At 42.7% G+C, this 20,000-nt stretch overlaps 1 protein-coding gene across 2 annotated transcripts in view; it reads right to left on the reverse strand.

Moving 5' to 3' along the window:
• Positions 1 to 20,000, reverse strand: part of F9 (coagulation factor IX) — a 32,292-nt gene that overhangs the window by 7,166 nt on the left and 5,126 nt on the right. Inside the window, exons 2-6 of one of the 2 annotated variants that reach the window (XM_032428340.1) lie at positions 19,512 to 19,675; positions 19,286 to 19,310; positions 15,354 to 15,467; positions 7,598 to 7,726; positions 5,187 to 5,383 (exon numbers count right to left, since the gene is read on the reverse strand). In XM_032428340.1, coding sequence (XP_032284231.1) covers positions 5,187 to 5,383; positions 7,598 to 7,726; positions 15,354 to 15,467; positions 19,286 to 19,310; positions 19,512 to 19,675 — 629 coding nt within the window. The remainder of the gene's footprint in view (positions 1 to 5,186; positions 5,384 to 7,597; positions 7,727 to 15,353; positions 15,468 to 19,285; positions 19,311 to 19,511; positions 19,676 to 20,000) is intronic. The other variant, XM_032428341.1, reaches the window with a different exon arrangement.

A 20,000-nucleotide genomic window follows, 5' to 3' on the forward strand; every position in this document is an offset into this window, starting at 1 on the left:
GGCTCCCTGCTTCGTGGGAAGCCTGCTTCTCCCTCTCCCACTCCCCCTGCTTGTGTTCCCTCTCTCGCTGTCTCTCTCAAATAAATAAATAAAATCTTAAAAAAAAAAAAAGAAATCGTTTTCACCAATCCATCTTAGAGAATAATAATCTAAATGTTCTGTCCAAAATAGTTTTGTGGGGCCAGGTGAGATCAGTCATGTTTTTATTTCTCTTAATTGAAACTTTATCATTTGAGGATTAAATTTTTCCAGGTAAAGACGTGTCTATAGTCTTAGGCCCATCATATAAAATCTTTCTCCCAATCCTCCCCTTTTCCAATAAAAAGAAAGAAAAAGTTCTGATTCATACATATGGTAACTGTATGCTATCTGCCATAGGGATGTGTCTTAACCCGATGGAAAGGATTGGGCGTGTGAGTAGCTGTGCAGGTCAAGAGCTCAGGTATCTTTAAGGATAGTTTCAGGCCAAAGCTGAGGAAAGCTGAGACTGGGGAAAGTGCTGAGATGTTTTAAAGATTTTTTAGGCCAAGAACAGAATAAGGAATAGACAGACTGCTTCTCAAGACATTTTGCTGGTTAAAACATTTGAATATTGTCAGTTGTATACGATACAAACTAATATAAAGGTTAAGGAAAGCTTAACCACTTGGCTTCCATTGTATTCCATTTTTTCAATCTGGTAGAATGATCTCCAAATTATTAAATGTAGAATAACTATGGCTAATACAGAGCTGAGGCCCATGATGAAACAGAAAATAGAAAGACCAGGTACTTCACATTCAAGGCCAGACAGCTCCAAACCCAAAACAGAAGAGGCGGGAGGAGCTCTTGGGGCAAGTTTGTGCATGCCCAGAATTATTGGCTGACAAGGTTAAGGGCAAGGGACCAAAACCAAATTAAAGCTTTAGAAAGCCAAAACATGGTGTTGTTTTCTACAATTTCTCTTTTAAGCTGTTGATGAAGGTGTTTTGATTTCCCTTTTTTCTCTAATATTCAAAGGTTTTCATGGCTTCCCTATGTACCTGTATGAAATTTGAGTCTTGTTTTTGTTTCCCACTCTAAGGATAATAGTGACTCTAGGAACTGTCCTTTCTGTTCCTGTGTAGTGCACTTCACCCTCCAGCTTCCTCTCCTGGCTCCTGGAGTATCCCTGCAGAGTCCCTGCCCCCTCTCCCCGAGCTCTCCAGAGGCTCGGAGCCCTCCGCCGCCATCTGGAGGGAAGATGAAGGGACTTGGCCTCACGCCCGCCCCGCCTCCCCTCCACCGCAGAGGTCCGGCAAGTCCGCCAGCACCTTTGGCCTTAGGTGTCGGGGGTGGGGCTGGCCTGAGGGGTTATGGGAACGCCCCCGTGGCAGGGGGTAGGCCCAGTGCGGCTTCGCCTCCAGCCCGGAAGCCGAAGGGAAAGCCCTCGAATAAGGTAAGGACTGAACATGGCCACGTTTGAGCTAGGGGCAAGGTGAACCTCACTTCTTAGGTTCTCAACCTGGATGGGGTGGCAGAGGTCCCCTAGCCTGCTCTACTCTCCCACCAGATGAACCAAGGCCCTCGACGCTCTCTCCACGGGTTGATCAGGCCGGTGCTGTCCCCAGCTCTTCGCGTTAACAGTTCAACAAACATGGGTTCAACCAAAGTTGCCTCCCAAAGCTGCCCAGCCCACCTCGCCGACACTGTGGTTGGAGAGGGCTTTCTTAACCGGGGCCAGAATCTGCTTGCCTGCCTCTAACTTTCACACATAAACCCTAAAAGAAAAAGTCGCCTTCTCCCTTCCTCTGTGGCCCCTTCGCTCTTGCGAACAGCTAACTTAGCCCTTTTCCTTAGCCCGCTAAACCTTTCCAGCTTGATGCCATTCATGACTCCAGATGAAAGTGACCTCCCTACGTTCTTTTTGTGCGATTTGTTCACCCAAGTGGTCGCTTCATCCCCCGCCCCCACCCTTTTAGGAAGCATGGGAATTGGGAATCCTTTCTGGGTGCTGTTACTAAACTGCTTCATATTTCCGAGCCATAGATGTACTGTTTGGGCCATGGAAGCCCCAGCTGTTGCTTGCTTTCTCTTGGTGCCTTGGCTGCAGCAGGTGTATTGCAGTCTTGCCTGCAATCAGATCAAGTATTTCCACCTTGCAGATTAGCCGGGCTGTGGAGCTGGCTCATCCACAGATGAGAGCCTCTGGTTTGTTTCATTTCCTGTTTCGTCTTTGCAAGTGACTTTTGTACACTCAGTTTATCTCTTAGTTTTGAAAACCAGTAACCTTTTGTGAGAAAGTGGCTGGAGGTGGGTGTGGAGAGACCTCTCTTGGGTGAGAAGGAAACAGTGCAGAAGTATGACAGGGTCTTTCTCAAGTACTCTAGAAAGGAGCTCAGCTCTTCACCCTTGAAAAACACTAAAACTTAGGGCTTTGTGCCTCTACAGTCAGTAATCCTACTTCATATGGACGAAATGGGGAGTGAACATGTGCTTGAGTGGTCTTGAACATTCCAAATGATCTTAGCTAGGCTTGATGGGAAAGAGTCAACAAGTATACTATGTAAGTGTGCAATGAGGATGACATCAAAAGATTTGAAATGATGTGTATCATTTATATCTTCTTCCTTAGCAGACAACTGCAACCATCATCTAATAGTTTCTTCTATTTAAAAGAAAAAAAATAACTTGCTAGAGTTACTAAAACTTCTATTAGGAAAGACTTGCATTGTTAAAACTTTGGCGAGCATCTGGCTTAAAGGGGGTGGGTGGAGAGTGGAGAGATTATGTGACTAAATTGGGACTTTATACCCCCCATTAGCTCTTATTTAAGTGTGTTTACCAATTTCATTTCTGGGTTGACAAGGGAACAATGCTGAGCCCACAATGTGTGCATCTTGGGATATTTTTTTAATGCTGGAGTGTTTTTGTTTTTTTTAAAGAAAAGTCATCTTTTAGCTAATAAAACACCCCTGGGTTTATGGATCCTCCACTCTAGGGACTGCTTTATGTCCCACAACCCCAAGGAAGATAATTATTATAAAGTAGGATCTTTTGTTCCAACCACCTATCCATGGAAGTTGGATACATAATGAATGAGAATGCCCAAGAACACAAATAGTAAAATTAGATAGAATTAGATACATGGATGTTAAATAGAATGAAAGCATAATTAGAGTGGCTGGATCCAGTTGCGATTGTTCAAGGAAAGATCAGTGGAGAAGATCATTCTTATGAAGAGTCATGAAGGAGAATAGAGATGTGGATAAGTGAAGGAAGAGGTCATGGTGAATGAGGGAAGCAGTGCTGGTAGGATGCCTAAATAGGGGATAGAGGGGGTATCAAGGAACACACAGTGTATTTTAGTGGCTGTAAGATCAAGTCCAACAAATATTCTTAAAAGCAAAGCCAAGGTGGGGCTCAGTCCGTTAAGCGTCTGCCTTTGGCTTGGGTCGAGATGCCAGGGTCCTGGGATCGAACCCCATATCGGGCTCCCTGCTCAATGGGGAGTCTGCTTCTCCCTCTCCTTCTGCCCTGCCCCCTGACTTGTGCTCTCTCTTTCTCAAATAAATAAAATCATTAAAAAAAAGGCAAAGCCAAGGTAAAAGAACAGAAAATATAGTCTTTGTTGGGAAGGCCTACCCCCCTTCAGTACCATTCTCTACAATGTGCCAATCCCTACCTCCCAGGCAAATGTTCAGTATCTTAACACCCATTATATTGGAAAATGTCAGGCATTCTGAAGAATCCTGAATAGATACATAGTTTCAGAGAATTCCAGTGGTGTTACACCTGGGACATTTACCTGATCCTGGCTTAAATTGTTACTGGTTTGATGATTGAAAAGTCTTTGAAGTTACTGGTCCCTGATGGCAAAAATTCAGACCTCAGTAGAGAAAATATTTTGGAGTGAAGTATTTTGAAAGAGCCACAAAATCATATGACTGTGGCCACTAGGGAGTTTTGAGTTAGACTAAACTGTTCTAAGCACTGTCCGATAGAACTTTCTGCAATGGTGGCTGTGTTCTGTACCTGTGCTGTTCAGTACCATGACCACCAGCCCTGTGTGGCTATCGTGCACTTGAAATGTGGCAGGTGTGCCTGAGATGAGTTTTTAATTGTACTTAATGGCAGTTATTTAGATTTAAATAGCTACATGTGGTTAGTAGTTACGTTAATGGACAGCTCCACTTTATATAAGGACCAGCCTGGCTCCTGGCCTCTGGGGCCTACTTCTCGCAGATGGAATCACTCAGACTTTAGCTGTAGGGTCAATGACAAGTTTTGCTACAAATCTAGCTCTCGGTAGTTGCCTCAGAAATGTGCACAGGTGATTCTCATGTGGGTTGTCTGAAGATCACATCTGGAGAAATGTGGGTCTAGGTACCATGAGTTTACTGTTTGGTGTTTGGTTCCTTTGGTTTCAAATTGTAGTATGCATTAAAATCACCCAAAGGGCTTGTTAACTAGCACACAAGTTGCTGTCGCCCCAGAGACTGTGTTTCAGTACCCTTCAGTGGGGTGTGGCATGAAAATTTGCATTGCTAACAAGTTTTCAGGTGATTCTGTTGCTAGCACACTTTGAGCCTTGGACCAAGCCCCTATTTCAGACTCTAGTTCTAGTAACCCAGTTCTTGCTTTACTCCTTCCTACGTGAGTCCTTTTAAAAATCCCTTCAACGGCGCCTGGGTGGCTCAGTCGGTTAAGCGTCTGCCTTCGGCTCAGGTCATGATCCCAGGGTCCTGGGATCGAGCCCTGCATCGGGCTCCCTGCTCAGTGGGGAGTCTGCTTCTGCCTCTACCCTTCCCCCCTGCTCGTGATCTGTCTCTCTCACTGTCTCAAATAAATAAATACATAAATCCCTTCAAAATAATCCAGTTTCTCTGGACCTAGACTTTCTTTCATCAGTTCTCCCATGAGCTGAAGTAGTACCCTGAACCCCAGTACCTGTGACCTCGCTTCCAGACCTCCCAGTTTCATGTCTGGAATCCTGCTATGCTTTCCTTGGTGTCAAACTCTTCTTGACCTTGTATGGTAGCTGTCCCTGGACTTCTCTCTCACCAGCTCCCCACTACTGAGGGCTTCTTCATATTGCTTAGTGTTGAAACTTGCCTAAACACTTGCCCCACCGCAATAGGCCTGTCTAGTGCCCTCGCCTCAGCCCCCGCCTGGCCTGTCCCTTGCCCTCTGGGCTCCAGTTTTGACACACCATTAATATAGAGTACCTGCCAAGGGAATTGACCTGGTTTGGCATCTTTTCCACCAACAATTCGAGTAAGGTCGTTGAGAGGTTGGGTGAGGTTCTCGAAAATTTTTTCCGCTTCAGTGGAATTTTCATAGTCCATATTGGAAAAAACAGTTTCAGCACGGGTGCGTGTCATAGAAATGTGTGGGACAGAAACTCTTCCACATGGAAATGGCACTAGAAACATGGGAAAAAAATTTAGTATTCTGATATTTCTCATTGGCAAGCAGAGCGTGTATTACAGAAATTGAGGATGAGGCCTGTCCTTGTCACTTCTGAGAAGCAGGCCCATCAATATTTTAAAAATCTAATCAATGAATATAGTCTCAAACTAAAAGGTTAATTGCATTATTTTCATGGAAAGTTTTCAAACCCTTCATGAAAAGAACATTTGGCTCAGGGATCCATCATCTTTACGGAAATAGAATAGGTGTTCCAGAATCAAATTTTGTAAGAGTTTTATAAAGTCTAAGGGCTTTTTTTTTTTCTTTACTAAAAAGCCTTACTCCTAAGTACTGTCCCTAAATGGGATTCTGATGACTGGTGCCCTGTAACTTTAACTTTAGAATTAGGTAAATGGGACTTCTGCTGCTTCTTGTGAACCAGGCTTTCTTTAGTAGACTAGAATGCCTTCTAGACACCAAGGTGGATTTAGGGGTATGCTGGCGAGAAATTATGATTTAATTATTTAATTTGGTTAAGTATTAACCAAGTAAATTACTGGGGCACCTGGCTGGCTCAGTTGGAAGAGCACGTGACTCTTGATGTTGGGGTCATGAGCTTGAGCCTCACGTTGGGTGTAGAGATGACTTCAACTTAAAAAAAAAAAAAACAAACCCTTTAACCAAAGAAATTACTAATATGATTATCATAGCCACATCCGCCTGGGAACTGGCCACCTTTTTACCTTGGGTCAGTTTATTTCCTAAAGACAAGAAATCATCTCCTGATACACTGGGGACAACCAGAATGGAAATTTGTAGTCAAGCAAAGTCACCTCACGTTTCATTTTCATTTCTCACTTTCCTTCTAACCACATTCCTTCTAACAGACATTTCTATAGCAACCAGCTGCAGCAAAGTATCATGAAGACAGCATGTGGTTGGGAAAACAGGAAATTAGTTTAAAATACTTATGTATAAATATACATCATCAACAATGGCTAGAGAAAAGGGACCATTACTGTTGAAAGGCAGGAGAGCTTATTTTAGGTTGGGCCTACTTACTCTGCTAAGGATAAGGCTATATTCAAATCTAACACTTAATGGCTCAAGGTGGTTCTCAATTCTTTTTTTTTTTTTTTTTTTTCTAACATAGAAGGGCTTATAAGGGTTTAGCTACTATGCCATCTTTCTATGCTGGAAGTTAGATTCTGAAGGTTCAAACATATAGATCTTCTTCTCTGGAGCTGAGCTAGCTGTGAAGCATTGCATGTAAAGAACTGGGCAGAAGGATGGGTGGGTAGGTCCCTGAAGCATTAGAGACTCTTCATTTTAGTTGCAACAGTATATATACTCTTGGCGTCTGGCCCTTTCTTTCGTTTCCTCTGCCGGGTGCTTTGGTGAGATAGATATCAAACCCCGTTAACAGAGGAATGGTGCATTATTTAATGTATCAATTTAATACCAGGCTTTGAAAATGCAAAAGAAATGATACCTAGTTTGCTTCAAAAAGGCCCCTCATTTATCAAATATCGTTGATCCTGCGGAGCCTACTTTTTTTTTTTTTTTTTTTTATCAAAGTTTCTATGGCTTTCATTTCAGAGAAGAGCAGTATGAGTGTGGAGTGGAGATGTTCTGAATGCACTGTCAACACGGTGGCCTGGTTGACATGACTGGGAAACATTGTTTTGTGGTGGTCAGCCTGGCACAACTTGAAAGACATGGTCGTTGGAACTCTTCGGATGCCAAGCGTGTAAACTCAGCCTGAGACCCAAGGATAGGAAATAACCTTCTCAGAGTAAGCCAGCCACACCCTGACAGAATCAGGCTTAACAGTCACCATTCCATGTACTAGAAGCCTATCAGTCAGTCAATCAGTTATGTATCTTGTATGGCCTGCGATTACTACAGCAATTTGACTCGATAAATTACAAATATACAGAAATCACACAAATTGATTGCTTCATGATCGAAAAGTCAGAAAAAAATGGGCATGGAAAAGAATGCAGACTGAGGACAGTTGCAGAATTTCTATTTAAAATGACGATGCCATTTGGAAAGTTGTCCAATTCAAGCTACTAATCTTTTCTATGATCTCAAAAGGAAGTAGAAACAAATAGGGATTATAAAAGTAGGTAGGCTAGTTAAAATGCCCTGAAGGTTCAAATATAGATTTGGAGGATGGATCTCCCCAGGTTAAAAAAAAAAAGCAACTTATTTAGATTTTGACCTGTTGGTTCACAGGACCTTTGGTCTTCCGCAAGTTGGTACCCTGTGGTGCAAGAGCAAACCACCTTGTTACCAGCGCCCAATTTACAAAACTGCGTGCATCTGCCATTCTTAATGTTGCATGTTACATCTGAAAGAGAGCAAAATCAACAGCAATAGCATCATTTCACATGCATTTCTCAAGAGTACATGAAACCACTGACTCATGGATAGGTCAAATATAAGCAGGGGGCATTCATGGAGAGAAGCTTGGGAGCCTCGAGCTAAGAGTGGAAGGAAAGATAAAATTCTTAATAAGGCATAAAAATGGCAGCAATATATTTGATTTGGCATAAACTGAAGGTTTGGGTATTCTACTTTCACTAAATCTTGGACTGCAATTTTAAGAAGCTGTTTATTAAAGGATAATATATATTCAGAGAAGTCCCTCAAAACTTCAGGGTGAATTTTCACAAAGTGTGTGCACCTGTTTAAACACTAAACCGATCAATGCATGGGCCATTATCCACATCCCAGAGGCTCTCCCCATGCCCCCTTCCACCACTACACCGGTCCTCCTTTCCAAAGTTGCCATCCATTACCAGATTCTAAGAGGGAATTTTGCCTGTTAATGAACTTTATGTAAATAGAAGCTCACAATATGCACTCCTCTGTGTCTTTCATGTAACACTTTGTGAGATTCATCCATGTTATTTGTACAGCAGTGGTTCATTTGCATGCTAAGTAGTATTCCGTTGTGTAAATATTACTGTTTTATTCATTTTACTGTTGATGAATATTTGAGCTGACTTTCCAGTTTTGGGCTCTTAGGTGTAATACTGTAAAGAACATTCCTAATACATATCTTTTGGTAATATATGCATGAATCCTGGGTATATACTTATGAGTGCAATTGTTGGCTCATATGTTCAGGTTTAGTAGATACTGCCAAGTAGTTTTCTGACATAATTGTACAAATTTAAATTCCCAGCGTCGGTGTGTGAGGGTTCCAGTTCTTGGACATACATATTGCTGGTTTCTTCTCCCACTCTGACTTGCCTTTTTGTCCTAAAATAGTGTATTTTGTTGAATAGAAGTTCATAGTTTTTTTTTTTAATGTTTTATTTATTTATTTTTAAAGATTTTTATTTATTTATTTGAGATAGAGAGCACAAGCAGGGGAGCGGCAGAGGGAGAAGGAGAAGCAGGCTCCACAGGGAGCCCGATACGGGGCTTGATCCCAGGACCCTGAGATCATGACCTGAGCTGAAGGCAGACACTTAACGGTCTGAGCCACCCAGGCACCCCCATAGTTTTTTTTTTTAAGATTTGTTTATTTATTTTAGAGAGTGGGGGCGCAGAAGGAGAGAAAGAATCTCAGACTTCCTACTGAGTTTGGAGCCTGATGCAGGGCTTGATCTCATGACCCCGAGATCATGACCTGAGCTGAAATCAAGAGTTAACCGCCTGAGCCACCCAGGTGCCGCACTGAAGTTCATAGCTTTAATATAATCCAATTTATCTAAGCACACTTGAAGCTGGCTGAGGTGGGTATATATCAGCACAAGAGAATGAAATCAGGTCCTTTAAGGTGGCTAAATGCCAAAGATATTATGTGTGGGCACTTATGAGCATTCTAGTGGCCCACATTTTCTTTACTTTCCTATGCAGTCTCCCTTATTAATATGAGGCGGTGTTGTCTCTTTTAATCCTTTTTGTCTTGGATTCTATTTTGCCTGATATTAAGATTGCTTCACCAGTTTCTTTTTGTTAGCATTTACCTGGAAATATTTTTACATCCATTTAGTTTAGCCTCCTGGTGTAATTTTATTCTAGGTATCTTTTTTTGTCAACAGCATACAATTAGATTTTTAACTCCAGACTGAAAATTGCCATTAACCCCAATTCACATTAACTCTGACTTCTGTTAGAATGGCAAAAATTGACAAGGCAAGAAACAAGAAATGTTGGAGAGGTTGTGGAGAAAGGGGAACTCTCTTACACTGTTGGTGGGAATGCAAGTTGGTACAGCCACTTTGGAAAACAGTGTGGAGGTGCCTCAGAAAATTAAAAATAAAGCTACCCTATGACCCAGCAATTGCACTACTGGGTATTTACCCCAAAGACACAGATGTAGTGAAAAGAAGAGCCATATGCACCCCAATGTTCATAGCAGCAATGTCCGCAATAGCCAAATTGTGGAAAGAGCCGAGATGTCCTTCAACAGATGAATGGATAAAGAAGATGTGGTCCATATATACAATGGAATGTTACTCAGCCATCAGAAAGGATGAATACCCAACTTTCCCATCAACATGGTTGGGACTGGAGGAGATTATGCTAAGTGAAATAAGTCAAGCAGAGAAAATCAATTATCATATGGTTTCACTTATTTGTGGAACATAAGGAACAGCATGGAGGACGTTAGGAGAAGGAAGGGAAAAATGAAGGGGGTGGAAATCGGAAGGGGAGACAAACCATGAGAGACTATGGACTCTGAGAAACAAACTGAGGGTTTTAGAGGGGAGGGGGTGGGGGGATGGGTTAGTCCAGTGATGGTATTAAGGAGGGCACGTACTGCATGGAGCACTGGGTGTTATACGCAAACAATGAATCATGGATCACTACATCAAAAACTAATGATGTATGGTGATTAACATAACATAATAAAATTAAAAAAAAACCTCTGACTTCTGATCTATTTGGTTTATTCGTGCCATCTTATTTTGTATTTTTTAATTACCGTGTTTTCCCTTTGTTTCTCCTATGCAGTCTCAATAACAGGAAGTAGCATGGTTCAGGGCTGGCTAGCTGAGACCTGCTGAGTTAAGAGAAACAGGCTCTGCCCTTGGGCTTATTTCTGTCTCTAGAGCAGCACAGGAACACAATGGATAGGAGATGCCTTCCTCCTTACCTAGCTGTTCAACAACAGTACCACTTTCAAGAGAAACGCTCACTTGTTGGTGTAGTAAGAACATGGAAAGTGTGAAAAAGAGTGACTCTATTAGACATCTGCTATGTACCACCCTAGTTCCTCTCAGCCCCATGGCTATCTTTGCCAGTGCTGTGGCCATCCGCTGCTCTGCAGCGACTTCTGACCTCATACAGGTGCAGCCTTGAATTGCCTTGGCTCGCATTCACACCATGTGCCTCTCCCTTCTTACCTGGCACTTCCCTGTTGACGCTGAGGCATGGGATCCTGCATCACCTGTGCGGGCCCCCCAGTGAGTACAACCTGGAGATGTGGGGGAGTTAAGGGCCCCTCGGCTAAACTTCTGACTACTGGGAGACAGATGCTGATGGACAAATTCTTTCATCACTTCTCCCCTCCCAGATGGACTGTCCTGAAGTCAGTTCCTCTGGCTCCATGGAAAATAGTCCCAGGAGATCCAGTGATCAGTTGCAGATGAGGAGAGATGACTCTTTCTAGGATCTGTTCTCCTTTCCTCACTGCCTCACGCCCCTGTCCCTTACTCTTGCTCCCTAGGATTGCACACCCTAATAAATAAGCTCGAGTCACAGACTTGGGGAATCCGGGCTAACAGAGTGACTATATGGGTTTGGAGTATATTATGGATTGTTGAGTGTTGGATCTCACTTTTCAAATTCTATTTTACATAGGCTCGCATAGATTAATGTAATCATTTGCTCATGTTCCTTACTGCCACTTCAGGAATTAAGGGGAAGCAAATCAACTGTTGCCGCATAGGTAAAGGAACCCGCCTGAGCTTTAATCTGTGCTGCCAATAATCTAAGTGCGTGAGCCAAAAAGATGGCACTTGGTCCTTCATATTTATTCCCTTCATATTTATTTTTAAAAGACCTTTCTCCTTACTCATGGTGATTACATCCCTGGCTCTTTTCATGTTTTTGGCTATCATTTTGTTGTTACAAAGCAATACTAAAGTGTTCAGCCAACTCAAATACCACCTGTAGAAAGTGTTCAGTCAATATGAGATTGTGGTCAGTTCACAGAGGTAGGTGGTAGGTGCAGCCTAGTGTGGTTCAGGGCATGTATGATGGGAATGAATACACTCAGGGTGGTTTTCCCAATTCTGATTCTGTGTCCTTGGCTTAAGTTACTAGACCTGTCCACCATTTTCCTCATGTGCCATCTTTCTTCATGGCTTGTGTTGTGTGTGCAGTGGGAAATATTGCTGTCCAATCAGCAGTCTTTTGCTCTCAGAGAAAGGACTCAAGATTCTGGAAATAGAATAGTAGCCCAAGGAGTTCCAGTGGGGAGGTCTCTAGTCCAGGATCTAAGGAACAGTCACTATGGGACTCATTCATCAGTGCTTTATTGAGCATTTAGATGTCCAGCACTGTGTTGGGTATGGGTTCTCCCTGGTCCCGAGGCTGGTCTCTGTGCCTAGAATATCTGTTGAGCCTCTCAAAGCATCTGTTCTTTTTCCCCTTCATATTAGCCCAAACACCTCTTTCTAATTCTGCCCCTGCCTACTACCAAAGTTATCCTGTTCTGCTTTATTTTACTCTGCCTTCATTTTCCCTCATATATTCTGTGATGTGAAAACTAAAGCTCAGACAAAAGATGTTCTATTTAACAAGCTTACCATAGAATATACTGGTATTCAGCTACACTCGAGATATTTTCTTTCTCCATTCCACAGAAATACTCAGTAAATAAGAGTGTGGTGTCTACAGTGTGTCAGCAAAGTGTAAAAAGTGTTTATGTGCTTGTGATTTTTCTCTCTCCCTCCTATCTTACTGTGGGTAGATGCCTTTTGTACTCTTCAAAGGGGAATGACCCAAGTTCTTACAGACCTTGGTCTATCTGGAAAGGCCTCAGACGTGATGTGTAAATGGGGACCTACAGTGGTCATTATTCTAACCACGGGGACACAGTAGCCAATTCATTGTTATTCTTTTAACTAGAAAGCACGCCCTGAATGTTTGTACCTCTTTCTCCCAGAGAGGAGTCTGATGAACAAGGGAAAAGGCAAATAACAAGATCTTAACAATGGAAATCTCCCCCCCCCACACACACTTTTTTTTCCAAGACAAGGGTGAGGCAAGAAATTTGGGGCTCCAGTGCTCTGTAAACCGTGCTGTCCAGCAGCCTTTGAAGTCAGTCCGTAGATCGGTTTGAAGCAACAGCTTAAATGGGAGTTTGTATATGCTTCTGTTTTCCTCTAGTGTCTGCGATAAAAAAGATTTTTGGGAGAATTCCCACTTTGTCTCTGGACTAACTGCACCAAGAGGATTTTTCTTGACCTTGATCAGGTAGACCGGGGGAGATCAACGCTCCCTAGAGGCCAGATACGGTAGCAGACGAAGTTGCAACTGCAGAGCCCTTCCCAAACCAACGTGTGCGGGACCTGAGGCCTGAGGAGGTGGCGGGTCTAGACAACACTTCTGCTGTGTGGCCCACAACCTCACGTGGGTAGCAAACCCTGTTACGGAAGTTCTGTGCTTATATTTACATTCCTCGGGGTAATTCTCCTCCATTAAAGTGTCTTCATTTTAAACTAAAGACATTTAGGAATATTTAGTGCTAAACATTATTTTTAAAAAATTGCTCCTAATTTTATTTTATTTATTTATTTATTTTAAAGTAAGCTCTGCACCCAACGTGGGGCTTGAACTCACAAGCCCGAGATCAAGAGTCGTGTGCTCTACCGACCGAGCCCGCCAGGCGCCTCACTAAACACTATTTTCAATTATACTCTACTACAATGTGCCCTTCATTTTGAACTGAGACTAATTGAGTTATTCATTCCCTCAGCTCCAATGGCTATATTATTTAAGCTGCTGATGAGTAACTACTCCACAGATTTCCGTAGGTTTCCATAATAGCAGGATCAGGTTTATCTACGGAAATCTGAATTTGAAATTAGAAACTTTCAGATGAAAGTAACACTGCAGAGATCTCGAGCAAGTTACCACAACCCCAGGAAAGGTAACCCAGGCATTGGTTTGCCCCCATGCTGGGAAATTTGAGGGGATGGGGCGTACCCCGAGCCAGGGGTATCAGATCCTCTACCTGCATCCATTCTTTTCTTTCTTTTTAAATGTTTTTGCCCTGCCACCTTTTCCTTTTGTTATCTTCTATTCTTTTTTTAAATCTTTTTAGCTCTCAAAGGAAGATGATCTGTGGAGTTCTCTTTAGTACCGACAAGATTTCTGAACAACATTACAGGTGACTTTTTTTTCCCTTTCTCTGTAGGACAACTGCAGCTGCTGAGTTTCATTTTGTTTTATGTCTTTTTCATCTGTGTGTCAGGTGGATTGCGAGAAAGTCTTAATAGAGTCCTGCCAATTTTCTACTCTTTGCCCTTAGTCAGGTAGACTGTGCTGTTGAATTCTTTCCCTAGGATTGCATCTCCATTCTTCTGGAGTTTCAGAGGAGAGAGAGACTCTGTCATTAGCATGGTGTGCCTTTCACAACCATAATACCAGTAATCTTGCATCCAGAGATAATAAGCAAGTAGGAGAAGGACTTGGGGATTTACTGTTCCAGTTGCCAAAATCCCGGGGGTGGGGGGAATATTCTAGGCTATAAGGAGAAAAGATGCACAGTGCTCCTAGATTTGCTATGCAACTCTTTCAATGTGATCCATATAGTCAAATTCAGGAGTGAGCTCCGATTTTTGTCAACAAATTTAACATGTGAAGTGGTTAGTATGTGCAGAGAAGTGGCTATTTTATGGAGAATTGGCCTCACCATATCTCAGTTCTATATTTCATTGACTTCCACTGCCTATGTTGATAACGATTTAGTCACGAGTTCAATTTTATGGGTTTGATTTTCTTTGCATTTTGTGGATAGGAGAAGGGTGGGTTTTGGTCAGACAAAGTGAAGTTCAAGTTCTAGCTCAACCACTTACTGCCTCTGTGATTTTGAGCTGTCTGAGCTATAGTTTCCTCATCTGCACAGAATGGGGATAATAACGGTACTGAGGGCATATGGTCGTATTGAGGATTAATAAGTGAGGGGAGCATCATTACCACTTAATATTAGCTACCAAATATTATTATTGCTCTTACTGTAGTTTCTTGAACTCATCCAAGAAACTAGGACTACAGACCCAATGAATGTTTATAAGCTTTGAAAGTATATGCTTTACACAATGGAATATTATCAGCCTTTTTAAAAAAGGAAATCCTGTCTTATGCAACAACACAGATGAACCTGGAGTACATTACGCTAAATGAAATGAGCCAATCACAGAAGGACAAATACTGCATGATTCTACTTATTTGAGGTGTCTAAAATAGGCAGACATATAGAAACAGAGAATACAGTTGTGTTTGCCAGGGGCCGAGGGAAGGGGAAATGGGGGAGCTGCTGTTCAGCGGGTATAATGTTTCAGTTACGCAAGATGAAGGAGTTCTAGAGATGTGCTGAACAACACAGTGCCTAGAGTGAACAGTACTGTATTGTACACTTCAAAATTTGTTAAGACTATAGGTCTCCTGGGACAGCTGGGTGGCTCAGTCAGTGAAGCGTCTGCCTTCTGCTCAGGTCATGATCTCAGCATCCTGGGATCGAGTCCTGCATCGGGCTCTCTGCTCAGCAGGGAGCCTGCTTCTCCCTCTCCCTCTGCCCCTCCCCTTGCTTGTGCTCTCCCTCTCTCTCTCTCAAGTTAATAAAATAAAATCTCAAAAAAAAGAGTATAGATCTCCTGTTAAGTGTTCTTTACCACGATAAGAATATGTTTTTAAGAGAAAATTATGATACATAAATATTGCATTTTCTAGTTTCATCTGGTTCCACAGGGAAGTGTGGAACCACGAGTAATCAAAAAATAGTTACTTACCTAATTCACAGTTCTTTCCTTCAAATCCAGCTTGACACCAACATTCATAGGAATTAATATCATCTTTGCATATGCCACCATTTAAACAGGGATTGGACTCACATTGATCTCCATCTTTGAGATAGGTTAAGAAAATTGAATTAGCAAATAAACTGCTTAGAATGCCTCCGTGCACAGACTCATGGGGAGGGGAGCCTGATTTTAGGGTCAAAACTGCTGACGCTGCTGCTTATGGGATGCCCCCTGTCTTCCTGAGTTTCTAAGAGCAACCCAAACAAAGGTTTTCAGGCTACTACCATCCTAGGAAGAGGGAGAAGAATGTTGGAGGTTAGAAATGGACTATCTGAGCATAGGGGGAGAAGGCTTTTCATTCCTTTCTTCAAGAATGAGGACAAATTAGCTCTAAATCAAACCCCATCCCTTCAACAATTGGTATCTCTGTCATACAGGCCTGTCGTGGCAGGTCTTGCAAAACATGCTGAGCTGGAGAGCAGATGGGACTTCTCCTCAGAGCCCTGGCAGCCAGAAGCATCTCTCCCTGCTGAAAGGTATTCTGCTGTCTCTGAGTTAGGTCCCAAATGGTCTAGGTAAAGTGAGAAGCAACTTTTCTTTTTAAAATTTTTTTTAAAGTTTTAATTTTTAAATTTTTATTTTTTTAGTTTTTTTTAAGTGTTAATTTTAATTCCTGCTTGTTGACATATAGTGTTACATTAGTTTCAGATGAGACACTGCTTTTCCCACAAAGAATCGAAAACAAAAAGGTTCTGAAGATCTGCGTTATTTATGTATAGGTCGGCTGTGTTTCCTCTCTACCTTTCCTGAAGTTTGGACACTCATGGAGTTCTTGAGAGCCTTAGAAGACACCTGGGGTAGGAAACCAGGAGGAAGGACTAGGCAAGTGGAGAAGGGTCGGGATAAGAAGGGAGCCTTTGAGTCTTGTTTCTGAAAGCTCTTGCTCAATCCATACTGCTAAGGAAGCTGCGGGAGAAAGGGATGAATAGAACCACAAGGGAGATGGGTACACACCTTGAACTAAGAGAAACAGCTCTGAAGAAAGAAATAAGAGCTAGGTCGGCCAGAGTAAGGGGTAAAGATGACCTAAGAATGAAAGAAAGAGAAAGGGGGCGATGAAGGAGAAATTTCTAATTCTTGGTCCGACTTTGGAGCAACGCCCCCACCCCGCCATCTAGTGTGTAGGTTGCTTGCCCCGGGGGCAGGAGCAGCTCATCTGTCACGCTCTTGGTCAGGAGTTCGCATCCAGCTCCCATGGACTAAGGGCTCCTATCCCTTTCTCAGACATAGTCCTTCCCTGGAAAATCTGCTTGCTGTAAAGATTAGACCTTGTCCCCTCTGCCCCTTGATCCAGTGTGCTTTTGCACAGATAGTTCAATTTGTTCCAATTCTATGAAAACAAAATACGTTATCTCTGGTTTATTGTTATTGATGTTCAAACTGGTCTAAAAAACGAGCTCCATTTGCACTTTATATTATAGACCAACGGATCTGCATTATTTAGGATGTTGCACTGGAAGGCTCTGGGCTTGCAGCCAACTACACAGCGACTCGTTTGCTGAGACGTATCTTTAAAGTGAGTGTCATTTTATCCTGCATTTAGTCCTCCTTTGGGTGCTTGTCTGTGTGTACTTTGGGCTCAGGCAAAGCCACAGACAGTAGGGGTCAAAGACAACAAGGGACAAGACCTTGACGAGTGAGAGATTCCGTTGAAGGCTCCTAGGTGGTTGTTTAATGAGTAACCGCATCTAGATCTGAAGGCCAGGAGGGGTGATCGTGAGAGCAAGGCCTGGCTCGTTAGAGAAGTTGGGTTCTCTTCTGGGCTCTGTGACTCCCCAACTGGATGACCTCTGGCAAGTCTTTTAGCCTCCCTAAGCCTCAGTGTCCTCTGTAAACTGAGGCTAATAATGCTTTGCTCACTGGGTTGGTGTGTGGATTAAATATGACAGGCACTCTGTAAACTGTAAAGTGCTTGACGGATGCCAGCTAGCTCATGTGCTTGGACGATCTTTCTTCTTCCACCAGGCTGTTGATAGTAGAGGATAAGGCAGGCATGAGGGGCTTGCGCCCTGCAGTATGTGAAAGCCCACAGGGTAAGAAATAGCATCGGCTATTTTGGGGTGGTTAGGAATCTCGGCTGCAACTGAAAAGAGGCAGGGAGTTATTTTCTTTTTGCTTTTTTGTTCTCGTTTTTGGTGGATGAAGCAGTAGTGACAGAATCATGCCCCTGAGGTTTCCGGGATATCTTTACCCTGGATACAGTAAACAACGTGGCCTTTGACCCAGAAAGCAGGGGCTCAGCTTCAAAATATGGTGCTTAAGAGGTTCTGACCAACCCCTGCTGGGGAGTGGGGTGGGCAAACGAAGGGGTCATGGGAGTTTAAATACAGCCTGGATTTTTTTTTGGGGGGGGTGGGGAAGTAGAAATTGATTTGCTTTAAAAATCTAACACAAGGGGCACCTGGCTGGCTCAAGTTGGTGGAGTGTTCGACTTTTAATCTCGGGGCTGTGGGTTCGAGCCCCATGTTGGGGGTAGAGATTACTTAAAAAGAAAATCTTAAAAAAAAAATCACAAGATTTCAAGTTTTAAATATAATGGAAATAAAGAATAAAAAGTCTCATTTGGACTAACGGCAGGGGAACACCTGAGTAGAGAACTGGGTTGGTAGTCTTCATTACTAACAGCAAGGAAAGGCCGAGAAAGTCAATGTAATGGAGTGGACCTCATCCTCCCTCAGGAGTTAAAAACAAAAGTGGAGAAATTGAGTTACTAGAGTATGAACAAGTTCCAGAATAGCAAGTGGAATATAGCACTGGATCTCCACTTGCTGGAACTCAGTGAATTTGCTGTCTAGGTTCTGTCCGTGTGGATGGTCTTAGATAAGTCAACCTCTGGAACGTACGCTGCCTCAAAATCCTGCTGCTGGATTTTACGTTAGTTTTAAAGCTCGGTTGTCATGGAAGTTTTGACTTTTCCTCCTTTTGGTCAATTCATTCAACAAATATTTATTCAGTGCTTCTGTACCAGATAGTGTTCAAGGTACCAGGAATACATCAATAAACAAACACTTGAACACCCCTGCCAATGTGAAGCTTGCATTCTAGTGAGGTGGGGAAAATAGATAATAAATAATAGAAGTAAGAACATTCATTATATGTTCCCTCAGATGGTGAAAAGTGCTGTGAAAAATAGGAGAGGAGGTTGCGGTATCTAGGTGATGGGGTTATAGGGAGGCAGGTTGAAGTACTAACAGATGGTCAAGGTAGGTAGGCTTCATCGCGATGGTGACATTTGGCTGAAGAGCTGAAGGAGGGGAGGGAGCGAGCCTAGGGGAACCTGGCAGAGGAGCATTCCACGTTCAAGGAACAGTCAGGTCAGAGACCAGAGCGGAAGCATGCCTGGAGTGTGCTGGGAGCCCCAGGGAGGCCAAGATGGCTGCCCCTCTCCTCCCCGCAAACCTCCCCACCCCTACATGTGAGGAGGAGAGCAGGAGAGGAGGGTCTGAGGGCCAGTGGAAAGGGAGGGCCGGGACGATCATGGAGGGCCTTGTAGGCCATCATAAGGAGGACTTCTAAGCAATAAACATTTAAGTCAGTCAGCGTTTTCACATTCTCTGCCGAAGACTGCAAACTCCCTCTCAGTCCCCAGGTGCAGTCATCTTAGTTTCTTCCTTCCAGCTGCCTGGAGTACAACAATGTCTTGTTGAAGCCCTAGGGAGGAGTAAGCTTATCTGCCAGCTCATAGCCACCCCGCCCCCCACCACCACGGGCATAAACCTGTCGTATATCACCATTCAGTCTTGGGTAAAAGAGTCAGACCCTTTTGACAGAGTTTAATATATTGTCTGTTTACACAGAGAAATGATACCTAATTCTCAGATGTTTCCTATACCAGCTAGAGGAAAAAATTAATTGCTTACCAACATATTGCTTCCAAAATTCAGTCTATAAAGAAAAAGAGGACAAGTTAGTGGTAGTACTCAAAATATTTTGGATTCGATTCTTCCCCTTTTATAACTTTTATAATACATATATATGGGTAGACATTTTAAAATTCCAAAGAGAAGTTTCTTTCTTTCTTTTTTTTCTTTTTTAGTTTTCTGTACTTTGCTCTGCATCTGAAGAATATTATGTGGAGATACTCACGGTTTTTTCAGTGTTTTCAAAAACTTCTCGAGCTTCTTCAAAACTACACTTTTCTTCCATACATTCTCTCTCAAGGTTACCTTGAACAAACTCTTCCAGTTTACCTGAATTATACCTCTTTGGCCGATTCAGAATTTTGGTGGCATTTTTGCGATCAAGAAAAACTGAAATTCAAAAGAACAATTCTTTAGCTTTAGGAAAAAGAAAACATCATGAAAATTAAATACATCTCTTAAGAAAGGCTTTGTTTTTAATCCAAGTAATCCCAAAGCCAATTTATCTTTGGGGCATGGAACCAAAATCTGTGATGTCCTCATGGTACTGTATACACATGGAGATTTAGGAATTAAAATTCAATTTGGCTTTTAGTCAAGAGAGTTCCAGTAATGAAAGGTCAGATTTTCAATCGTATCTGAATTTACTTTGGATGAAAGAGAAAGTTCCCAAATAAGCAGTTAAGTTCACACTTTGTCATCATTTGAAAATAGC

This window comes from Phoca vitulina, unplaced genomic scaffold, assembly GCF_004348235.1.
Source record: "Phoca vitulina isolate PV1807 unplaced genomic scaffold, GSC_HSeal_1.0 scaffold39, whole genome shotgun sequence".
NCBI classification, from domain to species: domain Eukaryota; kingdom Metazoa; phylum Chordata; class Mammalia; order Carnivora; family Phocidae; genus Phoca; species Phoca vitulina.